This window comes from Aptenodytes forsteri, unplaced genomic scaffold, assembly GCF_000699145.1.
Source record: "Aptenodytes forsteri isolate BGI_AS27 unplaced genomic scaffold, ASM69914v1 Scaffold96, whole genome shotgun sequence".
Taxonomy (NCBI): domain Eukaryota; kingdom Metazoa; phylum Chordata; class Aves; order Sphenisciformes; family Spheniscidae; genus Aptenodytes; species Aptenodytes forsteri.
In genome coordinates this window covers 8,242,731-8,263,001 of record NW_008795029.1, presented here as the reverse complement: position 1 = coordinate 8,263,001, position 20,271 = coordinate 8,242,731, and the positions used below count along the sequence as shown (strand labels likewise).

Below are 20,271 nucleotides of genomic sequence, written 5' to 3'. Positions count from 1 at the left end.
TCTGCCTCTGGAGTACGCTGGGTAGAGGAAAAGGGACCAGAGCTGTTTAACTTGGTCTATGGTGAGGCCCCCAGGACCAGCTTCTGGTCCAGCTTCTGTCTTCAAAATCCAGGTCCTCGCAGGGGCAGGGCTCCAATGTGGCTGTCACACAAAAAGAGCAGCAGCAGATGTTTGAGAGAATAAAATGTAAGCGACATTTAAAAGTGAAGACCTCTGCTGAGGGCTCCTTACCTCCCTCCCATTTTGGAGGCCTCCTGCTCCCCTTAAAATCCACCCCTCCCATTCACATGCAGCGCCTCAGGCTGCCCTGCGTCCCCAGCAAACCCCACCGTGCTGCGTCCTCTGCAGCCTCCCCCACTTTTCCCACACCAGGGCTAAAATCTTTGCCATGTAACTTATGAACTGCAACATCTAACCGCTGCTTCTGGGATGCCACTTGCTTCTTAAAACCTGACAGGGCCCTTTCTCATCCCTTGGGCTCCTGTCAGGGAAATCAAACTATCGTGCCCCTTCTGACAGCAGCACATCAGCGGCTTGTTTCTGTCCAGACCATATTTACCATGGCTCCAGCTCTTAGCCCTCACAGAGCAATAAAGCTTTCCCATAAACTCACGCTCTTATAAATTCAGTCTGTTTTATTCCAAATATCACATAAATTAAATACATTTCCCATGAATATTGCAAATATACATGAAATGAACATTGCAATTTTTAAAAAAAGTTTTGGCTTTGCTTATGCAACAAGAAGTGCCAAATGTGGTTAGAACATGACCTTCTCCTGTATTTACTAGATACAAAAAGGGGCAGATTAATAATTTATATTTATACATATGTACACACTCCGTTTCATAACTAGCTTTAAAACAGTAAAAAATGGTTTCAAGTTTATCTACATTAAACATACTCGTTTAAATCTGGTCAGAAGCCCCAGATAAGAGTTGATACAATCATTTCACAACTGCAAAATTAAGGCGCTACCAAAATACCAGTTCCACTAGTGTAAAATGTAATAGGAATAAAGAGTGTACAGCTTTCTATTTATCAATTTAAAAGTGGACTGGAGAACAAGGAAAAAGGAGCAGTAAGAAACATGACAAGATCTACAGGTTAGAAGTACAAAGAGATCTCGATGACTATCAAGTGAACATATTAAAATACAGTAGATAAAAGGCCTCAGTGGCAAACAATTAGTATGCTTCTGAAAGACAAAAAAAGGTTAAAATAGATATAATTTTGTAGCTTGAAGCTTTACAGGTGAACAACAGATGTAGAGGTAGAGGGATTTTTTTTTTTTTGGCCTCTTTACGATGTATAAAGAAGGGCCACATTCACCACAGTGAAAAGACTCATCATATATCCCAGCATCCTTGCTTGGACAGCAAGCAAGAAAAGTGTCATGAGCTAGAAAGGCAACAGATCCTGTCTATCTCTTCCAGGAGCTCAGCTCCAATGCTTCCACATGTACCTTGGTGACAAGTTACACCTAAGCGTCGATCAGCCGTAACGCGGACATCTCCTCTAGAGGAAAATGAGATAGCTAGCTTTTCCCATGAGGTACTACTGGATGCTGTAGAGATTATATGGCAGAGATAATTTGGTAACAATGAAATTGGTACTTTCCCTTAGAAGGCAAGTACCACAGGGCAGTGGTGATTTTTTATTTATTTATTTATTTATTAAAGCTTTGTTATTTGATCAGCATTCAATGTTTTGGAAGAAATGTCAGCTTTGGGCTGCTAATATGATTATTTGCATCCATACACAGACAATTCCTATGTTATCATTTATCCAAAACATCAGTCACTGAAATATTCACAAACCGCTTTAAACCTTGACTAAAAAAAAAATCCCTCTACAATTCAGCTTTCTCTTCGATAACTAGCATTCCATTAATTATGCAGGCCTTCACGAACACAGTAATGTCACTTTCCATGTAAAATGTGTCTTTACACATTACAGAACACCAGTAAACCACCTCTCTTGTTCCATAGGGTTTCCTCTCAGAAGTACCTCAAAAGTAGATATCTTGAAAAATCACTTTTGCAAAGAATATTCACATTAGTTACTGAGGCAAAGCCAAGAAGACACTAACTAGCACCTTGATTTTTTTTTTTTTCCTTAAACGCACTCCTATATGTAAAAATCAAGCACATGTAAGATCAAGGACCAGCAATATACAAATACCATCAGTGTCCCCTTGCAGCTAAACTAGTAATACTCAGAACTAGGCCAGACACACGAAGGAGCAAGATGAGTGAGTCTAAGAAATACACAGCATGGAAAGGGATGGGAAGAACAGGAAGCTGAACAGAAAGGATTGCGAGATCGAATACAGTCCATCTTCTGGTCTGAGAATTAGTTTGCGAAACTACCCTTCAGTAGCTCAGCTGACAGTGGGCTGAAGACCTACTGACTTCTGACATTTCCTCCCCCATATATAGAACAATTCTTTTATACTTCCTCTTCATCATCTTCAAATCCTGGAGGAAATGCATTCAACTTGAATTTTGAGTATTTTGGTGATGGTAGCAGAACTTGCAGAAGGCTACTGTAGAGGTTATGACATCATTGGTTTTAAGTTATGCACTTCACAATTCAGAGAATATACTTACAAACTATTTAAATAGAAAAGGCGTGTTCAAGGTAGAGGCAGTTACAGTACATTCAGGGTATGTTACAGAAACCATTTGTGGTAGCCATTTGCTGAAAGGAAAAAAACTCTGTATTTTTGTTTCCCAGACCACAGAGGTTATGACTACAATACCCAAAGAGAGCAGGTAATATATCTTAATCACTGCATTTTAATGCAGTCTTCTTCCAGAACTCATGTGCAAATTGAAAAAAAAAAAGTTTAAATACATCTTCATTGACAAATAAGGACAAAAGAACTAAAAAAGAAACCAGGCACTTTGACCATTTAGGTAAACAGCCATTTCTTCTTATTAGACTTCTGCACATGAACAAGTCTTTACCTTGGTCTTGCTATGCTTGCAGCGCATGGAGATTCAAGTCAGCTTTTTTTTTTTTCCTGTTGGTAGTATCGGTTCTACTTATAGGAAACTATGCCAATTGAATTGGTAACACTGTTAGTTTTTTCATTGGCAGCTGAGCAAACGTTGATCATTTGACTGACAAGCGATCGATTTAATAGCTATCAAAGTTAGATATTAACAAAACAATACATAAAATAATCAAAAAGACAAATGAAGGTTAACACCTGACTTAAGCTTGCATTGAGACTTGCCTTTATAGGTTCTGTTTGTGCCTCCTTTCACGGTGTTACTGTGGACTGATTTCCATCACATACAGCAACTGGTACTAAACTACAATACTTTCGGTTTGAAACATGTTCAGTAGAGATCACTCCAACGTAACGGGAGGTTGGCATTACACTGCAGGTAGGAGGAAGATGGAAACCTCCCCGCGTTTCATCCTCGCCGGTCCCACGTGCAGAACAGGCATTCAGAGCAAACTGCAGCATCCTTCCTCGTACTTGGGGTGAAATCATTATTTCACAGCAGAGTTTATCATGCTTTAGGGAGCCGGTTTGATTTGAATTTAGCGATAAGACCAGCTAGGATTACTTTGATTTTTCTTTTCAAATAAATCAAAGTACACCTTTCCAAACATTTTGTACATACTCAACCTGCTACAACACATAAATCACAACATGAGGGATTACCTAAGGCTACTAAATAGTGTACTTATTCAGTAGCTATTATTCTTTCAGATAAACATCCTCAGATGCCTTGACCACAAACGGCTTAATCTTTTTTTTTCCTCACAGACTGCTATTTGCTGAAAAGAGAGAGATGTGGGTGTATGACAGACTGCCCACCAAGTCACTAACAGAGCGTACTGTTGGTTATAGTCTTCATGCATACTTCTGCCGGGCAGCGTAACTCCTCTTCTGTTCACTACCTTCGAGAAAGTCTAGGAAACACCTCTTCAATCCACTGTCCAGTTTCCTCTTCCTACCAAGTGGAAATCCAAATCACATGCAGGCCAATGGTGCTACTCTAGTACTTAACTCTCTTGCAGGCTAGAAACATCAACGCTATCGTAGTACTTTGAAGCAATTATCCACATCTATCAGCTATGCTCTAACTGTAGCACAGCTTTGTAGAGGCTCAGATTTCACCAGGACAACAGGAGAGAGTGCAAGGTTTGGTGAATACCCAGGATAACAAACCGACGCAATCGATGGATGCTGGACGCAGTCAGAGAGGGCTGTTCCTTTTTGAAGGAATCTTTAAAAAAAACCCCAAAAACAACAACCCTTCCCCCTTTGCCCTCCCCCAGAACCACCTGTTGTGAGATGTTTTCGGTGCCTGCTCACAACTGAAGTCCATGTTATCTGGGTCTTTTGCGAGTCACAAATATCAATACACGTCTGATGGCGATAAGACGATCTTTAAGGGAGGTCATAGCCAATATAGCCAGCTGAGCTCTGTTTTCCAGAGGCAACACTGCCAAGAGCCACCAGTACCAGGCAGGACCACTGGGGTTGCTCTGCAAAAGGATGGAAAGACATGCAATCGTGTATTCACTGGCACTGTCCCATGAAGAACACCACCTTCCTTCCCAACTTCTACTTCTATTTGCTAAGAAAGTCACCATAAAACAAACAGTTGAAGCAACAACTAAACACTTGATTTCAGGTGCTCTCCTTGTCTATATGCGCCATTAAGACTGATCTCTTCAGGTATCAGCTTACATTGATATACTGTTTTCCATTGATTAATTGTTTTCCATGCTTCACGCTAATAGACCAAAACTGGGTAAATAAGAAGAGCTTAGAATGCAGAAAACCACAGCAAACACCTGTCAGAAAATAGTTTTGTGTAAAAACTACATATAGAATAAGGATGCGTAAGTAGGAAGGTTTTATTACCTGTGGCTCTGGCTCTTTTCCTGGCATGGACCCAAAATGATTGAGAATTTGCACTTTCATATTGTCTTTAAGAGAAGTAAACCAGGCAACGGCTTGATCATAAACCGAGTCATGAAGGCGGACAAGTTCTTCATATTCCGGTCCTTCAACCTTATTGTTAAAAGAAGGGAGATGGAACAAAACAGGTTTGATACCGTGGAGTCCATATGCTTCCCCAGAAGCAAGCGAAGCAAAATAATGCAGTGACTACAGCTGTTCAAATGTCATTATCTAAGCAAACGATACCCAAGTCTCAGATTTCAAACCTGTGATGCTGGAGTCTTTTTACCCTCCCCTAGGTGTTCTGAAGTGACATTTCTTGGAGCAGTTACTCCCTTGTTAATATCCATTCCTATGGCACAACAGATGAATCTGCTCTCTTAATCCCAGGACATCATATTAATCATATCAAGCCCACAACCTCGACTCCCTGTCACAGAAGGACCTCTGAACATTGTTGTATCATCTGGCAAAACAAAAGAAACACTACTGCCACCAAGCACAGAGGCAGGGGGTCTACGGCATTTAGAGATCAGCAGTATTTTATAGAAGTGTTAAGGCCGTGGTAGGACAGCCAAAGAGGAGGAGGAGGGTGGACACCTGAGCAGGCAGGAAGCAGGGAAAGCGGATGCTTTCTCAACACCAGGAATGGCCATAAAAAAAGACTCTCACTGAAACAAAGAGTGCTTTAGTTGCACAGGCCTGACTGTTAGCCATTAGGGAAAAGAAAAAAGCATAAGCAAAACCCACTACAAATTGGCGATTTGTTTTTTTGGTTTTTTTTGGTTTGGGGTTTTTTTTTCCCCCCCCCCCCGTAAACTGTACACACCAATGGTGTGATTCACCTGTGCTACTCAGATGCACATCTGAGCTAGCTGCTCTGGATGCCCTTCACAGTTGAGAAGAAACAGCTCTAGAGGGCAATTAATCTCATCTCAAGGCAGGTATCTAAGACAGAGCAGATAAAATAGCTTTGGATTGAGATTTCTCACCATCAGATATAACATGAATGTAGGGTGCTGAACACAGACGTCAGCCTCTCAAGTGAGACAAGGTAAATCTCACCCTAATTATGAAGAGGTGGTTCTCCGGCATCATCTACAAACAATGCCTGGACACCTGTGTTCCACCACCCTCACTGCGGATTTAAATACGGCAGAGCCCTCACTCTGAGCAGGCTACCTACTCCGACCTTTCGCAGGGGGAGGCACCTCCATGTGATCTGCCTTTCCTGCCCTGTCAAACAACTGCATCATCCTGCACAGGTTAGAAAAGCCCTACTAAGACTTTACAGACTTGCACTTCAACTGTGAGAGCGCGCTGAAGAGCTATTATGACTGGACTTCATCAATTGGCATGAGATTACTACTAAACTGAGTGGTAAGAGGGATCAGGGTTTTATAGACATGCTCTAAAGATGATCCAGGAAGTCATCATTAAGCATGACCAAAAATCCACCCTTTGGCCAACACCCATCACAAGCACCTCACCTGACACAGGTTTTATAAGAGGACTTGTTTTTAAAAACTACTTGCCTCTCTGCATTTCTCTGCTCTCAGCCAGCTCTGACGGATGCTTGTATAGGCATGGTTAACTACATGTCACTAAGATCTCATTTTAAGAGCGGACTCCCACATTTGTTTGAGGACCTGTTCTGTAAACCAGAGCTTGGAGGTCATATGAAGTCTGCCAACTGTCTGTTCAGTGTAAGAAGAGAATAGCCAGTTCTCTAACAACAGGGGCACGTGTTCTTAGAAGGGTTTCAAGCCCGTACCGGTTTTAAAACATTACCCTGACCTCACCTACACATCATGACAGACCTCAGCACCTGAGTCTCAGAAGCTACTTTGAGATCCACGAAGGGAGTGCAACACTTCAAGCAGAGATAATTGTAAGGGCAGAAAGGAAGAAAGGGAAGGAAGAGACAAAGTTTGTTCCATGGTTTTCAAAATAGAGCTTTAGTATTTATAATGATATTGGTTTAAAAATAAGGCACAGCTAGCTTGAAATGCAACAAGGAAAGGCTATTTAAGTGAATCCAGCAATACATGGGTATGAATAACTTTGCACCATAGATCACCTTTTTATCTTCAAGATACTCGATGTTTGCTGTGTTATATCCATCTCGCTGGCCATGGCTTAAGACCCTAAAACGACGGACACCAACTGTATCAACAACTGAGCGCCCATCAGGAAAAAACTTTACGTCCCTGATCTCTAATATACAGCCATGATCTGCAAATCTGAAATGACAGAAGGGCATAAAAGTGGAAGTCATCAACAAGTGTTTATACACATCAGGACAAATACTGGGCCTAAGTCACCACTTTTTATTTGAAAGAGGATCCTGCTTTGGTGACAATACATTTCTGCTTATTCACATAAGCCACACAACCCCCACCCTTTCTGCCTTCCCTCAGAGGTCCAGGGCAGCAGCATTTTTGGAGTGTAAATATTTGCCGGGGTGGGGTCGGGGGGGGAAGGGTTGGGAAGGGACAGGAAACTAAGTGGAGCATGTTTCATGCTGGGAGTTGCCAGCTGCTGGTGGCAAATTCACCTGGTTTGCAAAGAAAACAAGATGGGTAAAGATACCACAAGGAAGTCCAGAAACTGAGGAACAAACGTAGGGCTGGGAGGGCTACCCCCCTGCTCCGAGGTGCAAGCAGAGGATTACAGGCTTTAGAAGGAAAAGGCTTCTATATAGCAAGATTTTTCTTGCATATGTATCCTTTAAGAGGAGCGAGGGCTGCCAGGTGTGGCTGGGGCCCCGCTTCCCCCCGCACCCCCCCCCCCCCCCCCCCAAAAAAAGCCACAACGAAAAAACCTTTACAAAAGCACATCTATATCCATTATATTCAAAGTAGGTACAGGGTTTAATCACATCCTGGAAACAAGCATGCAACACATTTTTACTTAACGTTATCGGGCTTACCTACTCTACATTTGTGCAGTAGTGAGTTCACTAGGGAGGCTGATTGCACAATGACTCTTCACCATGATGCGTTCATCTACCAGCATTTGCAGCTCTGTACCTCAGCCTACTGCTCACCAGGAGAACGCATTGTATCTAGTCTCATCTCAAGACACCAAATCCCTGCAAGGTCTGATAAATGTTTCACCAGGGAAACGCTTGTTTTAACAAGGGCTTGGCCGTTTCTTACATCAGAGTGATGAAGAAACAGCGACACTGGGGGGAAATGAGTCCTGTTTCTATTCCACCAGAAATTATTGTTGGGGGGGTGGGGGGGAGCTGACCGCTGTGAACAACCATTCTATCCCGGCCATTGTACAAAACAAACTGAGGAAGAGCAAGAAGAGCACAGCTGCACACAGCTAAATCCTGGTGCTCTACAATGGGATTACAAGCAAGTTTATTATAGCAATATTAAACTAAACACTACTTAAACAGCTACATAACAATTTTTTAAATTAAGGATTTTAGTGACATTCATACCAAGTTTAGAAATTAATATATGTGATGGGGGGGGGTTTTGTCATTCTTTGAGAAGTTACTTTTGGATAGAAAGTGACTTTAATCGAAGAGAGACAAGAAAGCACCTAGAGATGGGTATAAAATGTACTGACACATTAGAAGTTTATAAACAATTCTTCTCCCAGTTTTAATTTAAAGTGAAGAAATAAAAGAGAGCAAGGTGATGAATTGAACATGTCTTGTCACTGTGTTTTTCAAGGGAGGTATGAATCTCAAGCCTTCCATATCCATGTCTTAGCAGATGAGGCAAAACAAGTTTCTCCACTTTTTCTATTCCCAGTTGATTTTGCAATTTTGAATAAACAAAGAACAACTTTGCTTGTGTAAGAAGCTTCAACAGCCTGCCAGGTGTCTACAGATGAAGGCTTCCCTGCACATCAGTGTTTGGTTTAAGTAGAAGTTACCATGCTTGAAGTTTAATTATTTCAGTAACTCGAAACAGACAGGACATAAAATCTAACCATACTGGCTGCATTTTAAAATACCCTTTATGACACTATTTAATAAATCAATTCTTGTGTTTTGGGGATCGTAACCCCTTGGCCCTCTGTATTAGACCTGACTGCAAATAAGTTTGGCTCTTCCACAAGCCTTCACAGATGTAAGGGGAGTTACCACTGATGTCCTAGGGTCATTTTGTCCTCACTCTTACAAGTATTTGCTTCCAGAAAATTGCTAACAGGCCTGGAAGGGACTGCGGAGCATCAGCTGCCGTTGGAGCCTGAACTCCATTGAGCGCAGCACCGACAGCATGCCAAATGGCATGAAGCACAGCCAGAGCTGACTGGAAGCTGTAGCATCTCTTGTGTTCTTACTGCCACCTTACTGTCCAGTCTGGGAGAAAAAAAAAAACAAAACAAAAACCCTGAACTGGACAAGTAAAGGCTGCCAAGTCCCAGTATGAGTGCCCTCCTCTCAGCTCCAGTGACGATCGCCTACAAAAATACTGCTCCTGAGGATGCCTGTCTAATGCGTTCTTAAAAATTCCCACACTGGTCATCCATTCTACAGTCTGCATCACTCCAACGTATCTTCTGAAGTCAGCAACTATCTATTACATCTCGTAAGGTAGACCTTTCTTAAGGCCACCTCATTTTTTTCCCCCATGAGCATCTTCTTGTACCCTTCACCCAAAAAACTATCATCTGTAAAGGACTTAAAAACCTGAAGGTTTCCATCTAATGATTAGTATTCAGTCTCCGCATAAGGAGCTGGAAACACACCAGTGTCAGAATTCACAAAAATGAACTGAAGGTAAGATCATATAGAAAGACAATGCAACCCACTCACTGCAGATAGTTTAGACATTGCAACACAGCAGTAAAGACAAACATCAAAATTCAACGTTCAGCAGCAGAACAGGCTTCTCAGCCAAGGGTATACTTTGTCTCATTCAAATGATACCACCTATGCAGGAAGACTATGCAAGGTTTGGATTTTTTTTTTAAATGTTATTTTTTTGTTTTTTAAAACCGAGCAGACAGAGGAGCAACCTCATCCAGACAGTCAGCTTTCACTAGAACAAACAGGCTAGAAAGCTTTCCAACCACACAGACAATTAAGTGCTATTTTTGAAGCCTGTAGTAGCAGGATGAGTTGTATTCTTGCTATCCATCCAACAGGGGAGCAATAAAAATTACATCTTTGTGTCAAAAGGAATGTTTAATATACGAAACTAAAAAGCCAGCCACTTCCGTATTGGTTCATACAGGACTGGAAGGAACAGAAGTGGTTTGGGGAGACCAGTATACTGCGCTGTAGTACTCCATTAGCGTCACAACAGCCTCTGCAACAACAGGACATTCTCAGCTCATCTCCTTACCCTTTTAATTCGTCAGCTAAGCACATGCCAAACTGCTTGGTACCAGTTTCCATGCATCTTCTTATCATTAGACGATAACGAGGTTCAAAGACATGGAGTGGGCAAGGGATGGTAGGGAAGGCCATGGTACATACGAAGATGGGAACATCTTTATTCAAACTGTAAGAAAATTGTTTAAAAAAGTCAACTTTTCTCTGGGTACTGCTATATTTGGCATAAACTGAGTCCAGTGGTTTCTTTAGACTCATCCTTTGTAAACATGCTTCTGGTCAAAGTTTGTCATTTTTACAAGACAAGCATATTTCAGGAATCTTTCCGTTAGTACATTAAAGAAACAATCCCTCTAACCTACTTTCATAGAGGAAAAGTCAGGAAATAATAACCAATTTCCCAAATGTGTGTATACCAATACTTAAATACAAGTAGTAAGATTTTGGTGATAACTTTTTATAGTAATATAGTACCTAAGAACTGACCACATTCAAAGCAAGGTGGTATAGAATTCCCAAGCACAGTAAAGCCCTTTAATTTTGAAGAAGCCCACTAATCCTTATATTATTTTTTCAGGCGTAATTTTATGTTTTATTTTTCTTTTTAGCTGAGTTGTAGCATGAGATCCACAAGCCACTGACAACACTGAATCCTTGAACTTCTCCCGACCTGCAGTATAACCCATTTATAATTGGACTTCTACTCCCAGAAAACCCCCATTATAACTTTTAAAGCTATTATATTGTTTCAGAAGAAAAAGCAATTATCTTTAAGAACATCGTTGTGCCTCTCTACCATCCAAGCATATCGTTTCTTGTTTATCTGGCAGGTTCATTTACAAATTCATTCATTTTGTGCATTTCCATAAGCAAATGAAGCTTTTCAAGTAATTTAGATTAAAAAATACAGTTTTGTAACAGCTGTCAGTAGTAAAATGAGAGCTTACTTTGACAGTTCCTTCATTTCTTCCTCATAAACTTTCTTCCTTTCAGATAATTCCTCTGGCAAGTAACGGACTATCAGTTCTTCTGTAAGGACAGTCTTCTTGTAAGTTCTGCTTGCCAGAAACTGCAAGGAAGAGTCAACTCCTAAGTCTGATAACGAGAAGTCAGGTAACATCTCCTCCTCCCAACCCATCCCCTTTCCTAAGGCCAAACAGCATGTTAGTTCAGGATTGTACTTATTCCTCCTCCTTTCCAGCCTTCAGGTATCAAAACTTCCACTTTAGGATACAAGGTTCACTCCAGTGCCCATTTAACTATAACCCCGTGCCCTTTTTTTGGCAGAAGTTGTATTACCACCAAGAAAAGGCAGTCCCTCCTCGCTTTTGTGGAAGATACATGTATTATTTTCACCTAGAGCTGCCAGGTTACTGCTCCCCAAGAAGTACTCCACGTATGAGACACGTTATGTCTGCTGGAGCAGAAGTTTTGGCCAAGAAGCTACCATTCCTCGTTCACCACAGATAGAGCTACAGACTGGAGAGGTGGTGGGAATAGGGCTCTGGTTGGGACTCCCCAGGCATGAGCCTGACGTGACACCGGAATCCTCAATTCCTTTCAGCACCAGCAAACCACACGTGTCTTCCAAGGAATAACAAAATATATTCCGGAGAAAATAAGGTCTGTGCACAGCTTGATGCTGCGGGTACTACTGTGGTGTTCTGGTCTGCGAGTAGAGCACAGAAAATCCCCACATACTTGCTTTCAGAAGAACACAGCTTTGTATTTTTTTTTGTTAATTAGGGCAAGGACGTACTTACTTCTGACAGTTTTTCTTTGCAGAGTGGGCAATGCGGATTATGGTCAAGGCAACGCTCAAGGCATTTGAGGCAAAAGGTGTGTCCACAGGGAGTGGTAACGGGTTCGTAGAACAACCTGAACATGAAAACACAGAACAAAAAAGCTAAGCTGCCAACAAAAACAATGCAGATTCCCAAACTGTGGAAAGGAGTGACTAGGTCCAGCCACCTCTTCCTTTCCTGCTTTTGTATAAATCACAGGTGAGAGTTATCTAAGGGTGTAAAAAAGGCTTTCATTTTTAGAAGTGGTAAACAACGGAGAAAACCATGCATAATGGAGAAAACCACATCTGTAAAGATTCACCAGATGCAAGGTTCAGGAAGAAGGAACAGAGTAATAATTTAGACCTTCTCTGGCAGGTTTCCCTTCTGACACCATGAAAACTTTTTTCAGAAGCTAGAAAGGCTTTCCGATCTTAATCCCAGGTCAATGCAGTCGTACCTCATGCAGAGGGAACACTCAAAGTCCGATGCATCCACCAGAGTTGTTGGTATTTCACTTGAAGTGACGCCGGTGTTTTCAGGTAAAACGTCTGCATCTAAGTAGGTAAGAAGATGATTATAGTAAAATGTTTAAGTATTACTGCAATTTCAGATGCTGTTTAAGTTGTTTTTCCATAGAGAACCTAATTTATCTCTTTTCTTTTTTGAAGTATTGTTCCAAACAAACATATTTTCCATCTAAGTTTTAGACTTTCTGGCAGGAAATCTTACGGAGAGCAGAGGATGTCGTCTACGGCCAGAGAAAGCACTTTAGAGCTGAATACCCATGATTTGCTTCTCCAAAAATGGTTGGTTGGTTTTTTTTTTTTAAAGTCTAGTTTTTAAAAATACTCTGTTATTGCTTTCCCACCACCATCACCACTCCCACATCAGCCAGGCCAGATGTTTTAAAGTACATTAAGTCCAGAATTTAATTTGTTTACACACAGTCAAACTATTTCATCAGTTTTTATTATAGATTTCTCAGCAGGGGTAATTTTTCTTACAAGTATGAAAAAAGCTTATGTTCTTCTGGACTAGGCTGCTGTGGAAATCCCATGTTTCAGACAGCTTAAAGTTTAAGGACTACTAGAGCTGCATTAGCTAATACCGATTTCACTAGCTCAGCACTCTGCAAACATGGAGACAAAACACTTCACTTAAAATTCTGCCCACCCTGGTTTTTTGGGGGTGGTACGTATCCCTGTAGTTAAACACACTTAAAGGGTATGGGCTTCGAACTTCACAGCAGCAGCATTTAAGCTCAAGAGCTACCAGCTCGAGCTTCTGATGACATTTACACAAGCAGATTCTGCAACTTCTTTTACAATCTGGACCTTTGTTGCTCAGTGATGAGTTGCAACAGAGCCACGAATGCTGCCTCCACGTCCTAAATTCTTGACCATTTAAAAAAAAAAACAACCTCAGCTTTTTACATTAAGTTAAAACACTAGGATGTTTTGTTAAAGGATAACTTATGCTCAGCATCTGGTTTATCTTGAGCACAGACAGGACAGGGGAGAGGGCACCGGTGTTGTGTGGCCTACAAAGAAAAACAGCGTTATCGTTAACCTACATCTCGCATGTTAGCATTTAGTAATAGCCAGAACCTAACTGTGTTAATTCTGCAAATAGTAACATGGCATCGGGATCTAGCACAGACCAGAAATTAATGGTTATGGGTAAAACGCGATCTCTGGCCTTCGCTGTGAAGATACAGGCGGGTCAGATTTCACAATCTATTTACTGAGTCTGCAGTTTAGAGGCAAGTACAGGGTTTTTCCCTTCACAGCAACGTGATCAGAAACTGGCCATACATTGATCATTTGCAGAGGTGGCAGACAGACAGCAGCACTTGAAGACTTTAATATTTCAAGGCAGAGTCAGATTTGGGTTTTTTTTTTTCTTTTAAGGGAAAAAATGCACACTAATATAGCAGCATTTTAAAAGCCCCTTTTAACCAATTATTTCACTACTCAATGCAATATATTGCCTTCAGCATTTTTATCCCAGGGTACTAAAAACACTTTAGAGGTCTTTGTTAGAAGCTTGAGAAGCATACCAATTGTAAGCACAGCTATCAAGTGACAGAAAACTGGGGGGGCTTATTACCCTTCAAAAGGCTTCTTTGTTTGCTTGGAAAATTTCATGTAAAGTTGCATGTGACTGTTTCTGGTGCCAGTTCAAGATTAGTTTCCAGGCTTACTGTATCTTTCCTTCATATAGAAAGACAATGAAGTTCAGCTACACCTCTGAGACCTAAAAAATGGAAACGGCACCAGCAAAGACTAAACTGGAAACGGCCCATTTGACAAAGAAAAACACAGTGTTCATTGAAAGAATTGAAACTGTTCTGGAGTAAGGTAAATAGGCTGTTACAGCAGAAACAGACACACCAGACAACAAAACATTATTCCAGTCCCTGTAGGGAATGTTTCACTGACACCTATAAAAAGGAAGGAGGAAAAAAGTAGTTTATCATCTTTAAGTATGTGCAAAAGAAATCCCCTTTCTAAGCCACAATACAAACCTTTTTTAGGAATCTTATTGGGGACATCCAAGCTTTGTAAATCCCTCATATCACTGGACAGCTTTCTTTTTAAGCCAACCCCAGGTAAACTGGAGAGAATAGCTCCCAAAGACTTCTTGTTGTCTTCAAAATAGAGATCCAGAACATGATGGGAAACAGGAGAATCAGTACTTCTAAATACATCGGATTCTTGGGACGGGGTTTTTGTTAACCTGAACACAGTATCCTAAAAAAATTAAGAACAGTTATATACAGCACGAGACAATTTTGCTTTGTTTCTTTCCTTTTAGTTATATACATCAGTAATAGATCACTGTCCCTACAATGAGCTTAGCAAGGGAGAAAGGTCTGTATCAAAGGCCGCCACTCTCCAGTTGCATGAAATAGGGACACTTCTCTCCCTACAGCTCCCGTCTCTAGAAATTATGTTCCTGAGCGCATAAAAAGCACAGAGGCGGAAAAAACCCCACAAATATCATCAACCCCCACGTGAAGGCACCACATTGTTTTCTGAAGAAAGAGTTTCATTCTCTTAGTTTTCTGAGGAAGTACATCCCAACAAGAGATCCAACAGCAATGGAGAAAACAGGCTTACCATGAAAGTTAGTGCAGACAAAGACAATGTCACACAGACCAGACAGATCCTTGTGTTACTTTTGGTATTTTTGTGTTGAATGCTTTTTACTTTACCTTTGAGGACCCAGCAATAGAGCTATCTTCTACAGCTGACTGTGTGTTTATGCTACTCAGAAATGCAGGTTTCAATCTTGTATGGGATGTTCGACTAGAGAAAGGCGCTGTTAGACTATCATGCACATTTTCAAAGGCTGGGAAAAACATCTCACACATTATCTAGTCAATTAGAGAGAAAAGAAAAAAAGAAAAAGTAATAGTAATTACAACACAGATATTTATGTTTGTATGAACACAGATACACAAGCTTCACAGCTTCTGGATGCCAAGAAGCTTGCAACAACCAGTACATCCTGCGTTCCCCAATGCCCACAGGAAACTTGAATGCCAGTCCCCACCGCAACCACAGACACATCCCAAGGTGCTCTTCGGGTGTACACCTCCCTCCCTGAAAGCCTCTGCTCCGCAGGAGCACCCAGGTGGCAGTCTGTTGCATCCTTCTCCTGCCTCCACCCCTCTCCACTTTGACCCTCAGACCCCTGCCTCCCGAAGTCTTCAGACCATGCTCTCCTATCAAAACCGGCTGACAGAGATGTGTTCCAGTTCTCCTCATGCTCTGCACCCATCTCCTCTATCCCCAAGCAGATTTCACCTCTAGCTAAAAGCTGTGTAGAGCCTGTTCCCCCTCTCACCAGTCCCCACCAAGCGCCTTGCCGAATACCCATTTCTTTTTATAAAAAGCTGACTGTACGGATGGTGACAGAGAACCTGACAATGGTTGGTTAGCAGTAAGTGGGTCCCTTATGGGAAGTTATACAAACTGCTACAGAGACTGCAGGATTTTTCCAGGACAGGGCAGCACACAGCTTCCCCTTCTCGACCCTCTGCCACTTTCCACTTAGAAGTGGGTTTCTGATGGGCACTAAAATTAGCAGCCTCGAGCCTACGAAATCCAGGTGTACTCAAATCTGGCCAACATACTGCAAGTGTAATCTACAAATGGCAGCGGCCAGACCTACAGATTTGCAGTGGAATCCACAAATATACAATCCCTCTGGTTGAGACATCAACCAAACCCAAGAGGCGCCTCGCACAGCATAAGGCTAATAAGGTTTATTGGAGAATCTACTGAATCAAATTATCCTTTGGCTGTTTACTGTCACTTGAAATAACAAAAATTTTACCTAGCTACAGGAGTAAGAGCAGCGTGATGGCCAAGAAGCAGCCAGTAAATACATTTCATACCTTTTGGGCTTCTTTCTTCATTGAGCTCCATTCAGGATTTAAGGCAACACAATAGAGAAACTCCTTCAGTGCTTCCTCAGTCCTTTCCAATCCAGAAAGAGCTTTTGCTTTCACATAATGGCCCTGTTCACACAAAGGAAACATACAAATCTAGAGATCATTTCTGAAGTGGCAGCAAGAATCCAGCAAGCAAACTTGGAAGTTCATGCCATTCTGCAAGCGAAGAATAAGACGCTTTTTGGTAACAACCTCTTTGATCCACACAACTGAAGGAAAGTCAGTCCCTTTTGCTGAAAGAAGATCCCCCAGGAACTCACTGCTGCATCACCCCCTGCCAAAGACACCGTTCCTTTCCTCAGGGGGAACCTGATGCAGAATGAGGAGGGATATTTTTCTCCCCAGGGACTGAGACTACTACATAGCCCACAGGGCTTGATACCCCAGAGAACAGTTTCACATACCAGGGCAAGCTTAACAGTAATGAAGCGGCGTGGGAAAGACAGTGGCACGGGCAGGCTGGAGGTGGCAGCTGAGGGAGCAAGAGATTTTAGGTTCAGGACACTCACTTCTCCTGGGTGTCTTACCAGGACAAAGATGATTTTTCACCTGTTCTATTTGGCTAGAGAAGACCAACAGCATTATGAATTTAGGGCAACTTACCAATGTTTAACTTGAAACCTTTTAGCCCATCCTACCTCTCCCACGTCCTAGAGTAACACATCCATGGCCAACAGGTAGCGTAGTCAGCTTGGGGACAAGTCCTACTTCACTTGTTACTAGTAGCAAAAGAGGAATGCCTCACCTCTGAATTTCCCCACGGATATCAATTTCAAGTTCAAATCTGACTATGGAAATTACTTCCTTAATGATGAAAATAAACTAAGTATGCATTTAAACATTTGCCTCTTGCTTATTAGACAGAAGTGTGCTCTGGAAGTCCACCTCTGATGCACATGAATATCTCTAAGCTGTGCTGAAAGTAAAATTTCACTAGTCTAAGAGACTGGTTAGATAAGAATAGAGAAGTGTATCTGCTTCATACTAATGCCAAAAGATCCGGTATCACACAATCTTCCTGAGGAGGTACCTTCCTCACTCTTTCAATATAGCCCTTCAAGCTGAGGCCCATTAAGATCTTTACCTTTCTACTGTCAGGAAGAAGGGGGCTCGTACCAAAAGCAAGTTACAGGTACTGTGTAGGACAGGTTAATTAATGTATGTCATTCAGTGACCTGAACAAGGAGTTTCAGTACACAGCTGTCTCTCAAGGTGAGATACATTTTTCTTCTCCTGAATGCAGTAAGAAGAGAGGTACTGTGAGGCCTGACCCTGACCTTCTTATCTTGACACTTGCACAGCCTCTAAAAGACCTTTTTAGAGAGGTCCTAACATGCCTGACATCGCTGTCAAGATTACTCCACTGCACTGGACAGGCTACAAGGTTGTTTGGCCTCGTCCTTTGGGGCCACAAGAGCAGTTTCCTTAACCAAGCTGCAAGGGAAGACCGAGCTGGACTGTCTACGGATCAAATACCCAAAGATCCAACACCAGAAGTTAGGCTCAGGGACTAGAGGCCCCTGCACTTCAGAGACTACCACTGCCACCTTCCCTTTTCCATTTTCACACATCCCTGACAAGCATCGGATTGAAGGGTAAGGTCCAGGCAGGACCTTGTGCAGCAGGCAGGATCGCATCTGTTTCTATCCACCACATAAAAGTACAACCAGAAACTTCTCCCTGCCTCAGATAGTCCAAGGACCTGGTTTTCATAGCAGCTCAAAAGAAACCAACTTGTTTATTGCTCTAATGACTACAGTGGACCCAAGAGCTTCACCAGTAACTCAGCGAACCATTAGATTTCAGTTATCAATAAGCCAAAAGGTACTGGTAGGTGAACACTTGCCTCCCAGGAGCTACTCCCAGAATGAGTTTAGTTTTATGGTCAATTTTTATTTATTTATTTATTTTTTAAACTACACAGTGCATGTTTGAGCTAATCTCTGCCACTGGATAAGATGCCGCAAGATACAAAACAAAGCAGATGCCCAGAATTCCTGGAGAACATGGATTCTGGATCAGCACAGCTTACGTGGAAGTTCTCACACACACACGCAAACACAAGTGAAATGCATCTGTGACACTGCTCCTTATGCCGTAATGACAAATTTCATTTTCAATTAGCATTCTTCAGAGATGTGATCAACACAATCTTTATCCGCCTATGACTGACACGCATCACATTTCCATGGATTCGAGGCAAACAGAGAAGACACTTCAAGAAAACATTTGAACGGGCATAATTCATCCTTCTCCCTCTGCACAGAAACCCAGCCAAAACCACCCGAGATGGGTTCCTGACTTGATGAGAAATGATCCTAGATAGAAAGGCAAATTGAAGGCAGCGAGAAGATTATGAACTGCCTTCAAATAAGAAAGGTTTTAATGGGTGACAAGACAGATAGCCTTCAGAGACAAGTATCTAACTTGTCAGAAGCTAGATGCTTCAGACAGCACCTCTCTGCTCGCCCCATGTCTTCCCCAGCTGGAAATGGAGAGCTAGCTGCAGACCCCCGTGCTGAGGCAGGCGGCCGAGGGGTTCATGCTACACCTCCTTAGTCTTTGCAGGGAAGTCAAGGTCTGCCTAAAAACCTTCCCCAGTTCCCCGTGCCACCCTCTCTCCAGGTAGCACCCAGGGGCTTTATCTGGTCAAACCTGTGCTGCAGTTTTGCTACTGATGGGTGAGGGACTGACTGGAGGTGTAATCCTAGGTGGAGCGAGCTGTCAGACACCCCGTCTAGCCTCAGGCAACTGGTGGTAACAATGGGCACCACCTGCTTCTTCCATTTCTCTCTCATAACATCATTTCTGATGCTTGCTTCAGACTGCCCACGAACCAGTGCTCCTTGTAGCACCTCCTCTCATTATGAAAAAAAAAATCCCAACCCCCTCTATGAATCACCATGACACAGGTAGGAATCACAGATATGAACTCTTAGTATTAAAGGAGGGGAAAAAAAATAAAATCCTGAAAAACACAGTCTGGGGTGCTCCTCAGAAAGACACATTGGCCAACAGACCGTCAAAACCACCCACTGCCTGGGACACACCATCCCAGAGGGAACTGCACCCACTGCCTGGGACACACCATCCCAGGGGGAACTGCATGGCAATCCCGGGCTGCCGGATCCTTACAGACCAGATTCTGCTGCCAAACTGCAGCACTAACCCCAACAGATCGATGGGCACCAGCACAAACAAAACCACATCACCAGCTGCCCACCGCTGAAATCCCACTGGCTGGAGACATACTAAGGACCTTCCCAAGACTTGTCCTATGAAGAATTTAGCTTTTGGTAGACATTTCCAGCCCTGATAATGCCACGATGTTCCTCCAACAATGCCCTCAGCAGCGCTGTCCCCACCACAGAGAGAAGCCCCGAGAACAAACAGTTTTCATTTTGGTCTTTATGACACGCAAGCATCGTACCGCAGGCCAGTGGGGTTTGTTTCGGCAGAGGACATCCGCGTCGTGAAGAGCTTGCTGGTAGTTTTTCATTGACGTACAGAGTTCTGCTCGCTGTGCTATTAGTGAACACTTGCAAGGAGCTGGAAAACAAAAAAGGTTACAAGGAACTCCATTAAAAGAAGCACTAGTACGTGTTAAATACAGTAACCTAATTTCCAGCCAGAGTAACCTAAAAAGCACTACTGCACAACGGTTACATTTATACTCTCCTGTAATGGAAAAAAGGCAATTCCTTCCTTCTTTTCTTCCCAAAATATATTCCTCTCAGCCTGGAAGCAACCTCTGCGTTTTATCTAGCAGGACAGATTTCACATT

The 20,271-nt window shown here is 42.4% G+C and overlaps 1 protein-coding gene across 1 annotated transcript; it reads right to left on the bottom strand.

Moving 5' to 3' along the window:
* Positions 1 to 615: 615 nt before the first annotated feature.
* LONRF2 (LON peptidase N-terminal domain and ring finger 2) lies at positions 616 to 20,026 on the bottom strand. Its single transcript, XM_019471229.1, has 11 exons — positions 19,918 to 20,026; positions 16,431 to 16,553; positions 15,243 to 15,404; positions 14,553 to 14,778; positions 12,483 to 12,579; positions 12,002 to 12,116; positions 11,186 to 11,307; positions 10,249 to 10,407; positions 7,014 to 7,176; positions 4,895 to 5,044; positions 616 to 4,512 (listed from the first exon to the last, which is right to left on the bottom strand). The coding sequence occupies exons 1-11, from the start codon at positions 19,984 to 19,986 to the stop codon at positions 4,354 to 4,356; spliced, it is 1,545 nt and encodes a 514-aa protein (XP_019326774.1). The 5' UTR covers positions 19,987 to 20,026; the 3' UTR covers positions 616 to 4,353.
* Between the last annotated feature and the right edge of the window lie 245 nt (positions 20,027 to 20,271).

What these genes read in the sequence shown, in the direction of transcription:
- LONRF2 (XM_019471229.1), bottom strand. Translation starts at nt 19,986, where the DNA reads ATGAAAAACTACCAGCAAGCTCTTCACGACGCGGATGTCCTCTGCCGA. An exon ending in ACAAACCCCACTGGCCTGCG is followed by an intron (nt 16,554 to 19,917) that starts GTACGATGCTTG and finishes TTGTGTGAACAG; the next exon opens with GGCCATTATGTGAAAGCAAA. An exon ending in CTATTGCTGGGTCCTCAAAG is followed by an intron (nt 14,779 to 15,242) that starts GTAAAGTAAAAA and finishes TAATTTTTTTAG; the next exon opens with GATACTGTGTTCAGGTTAAC.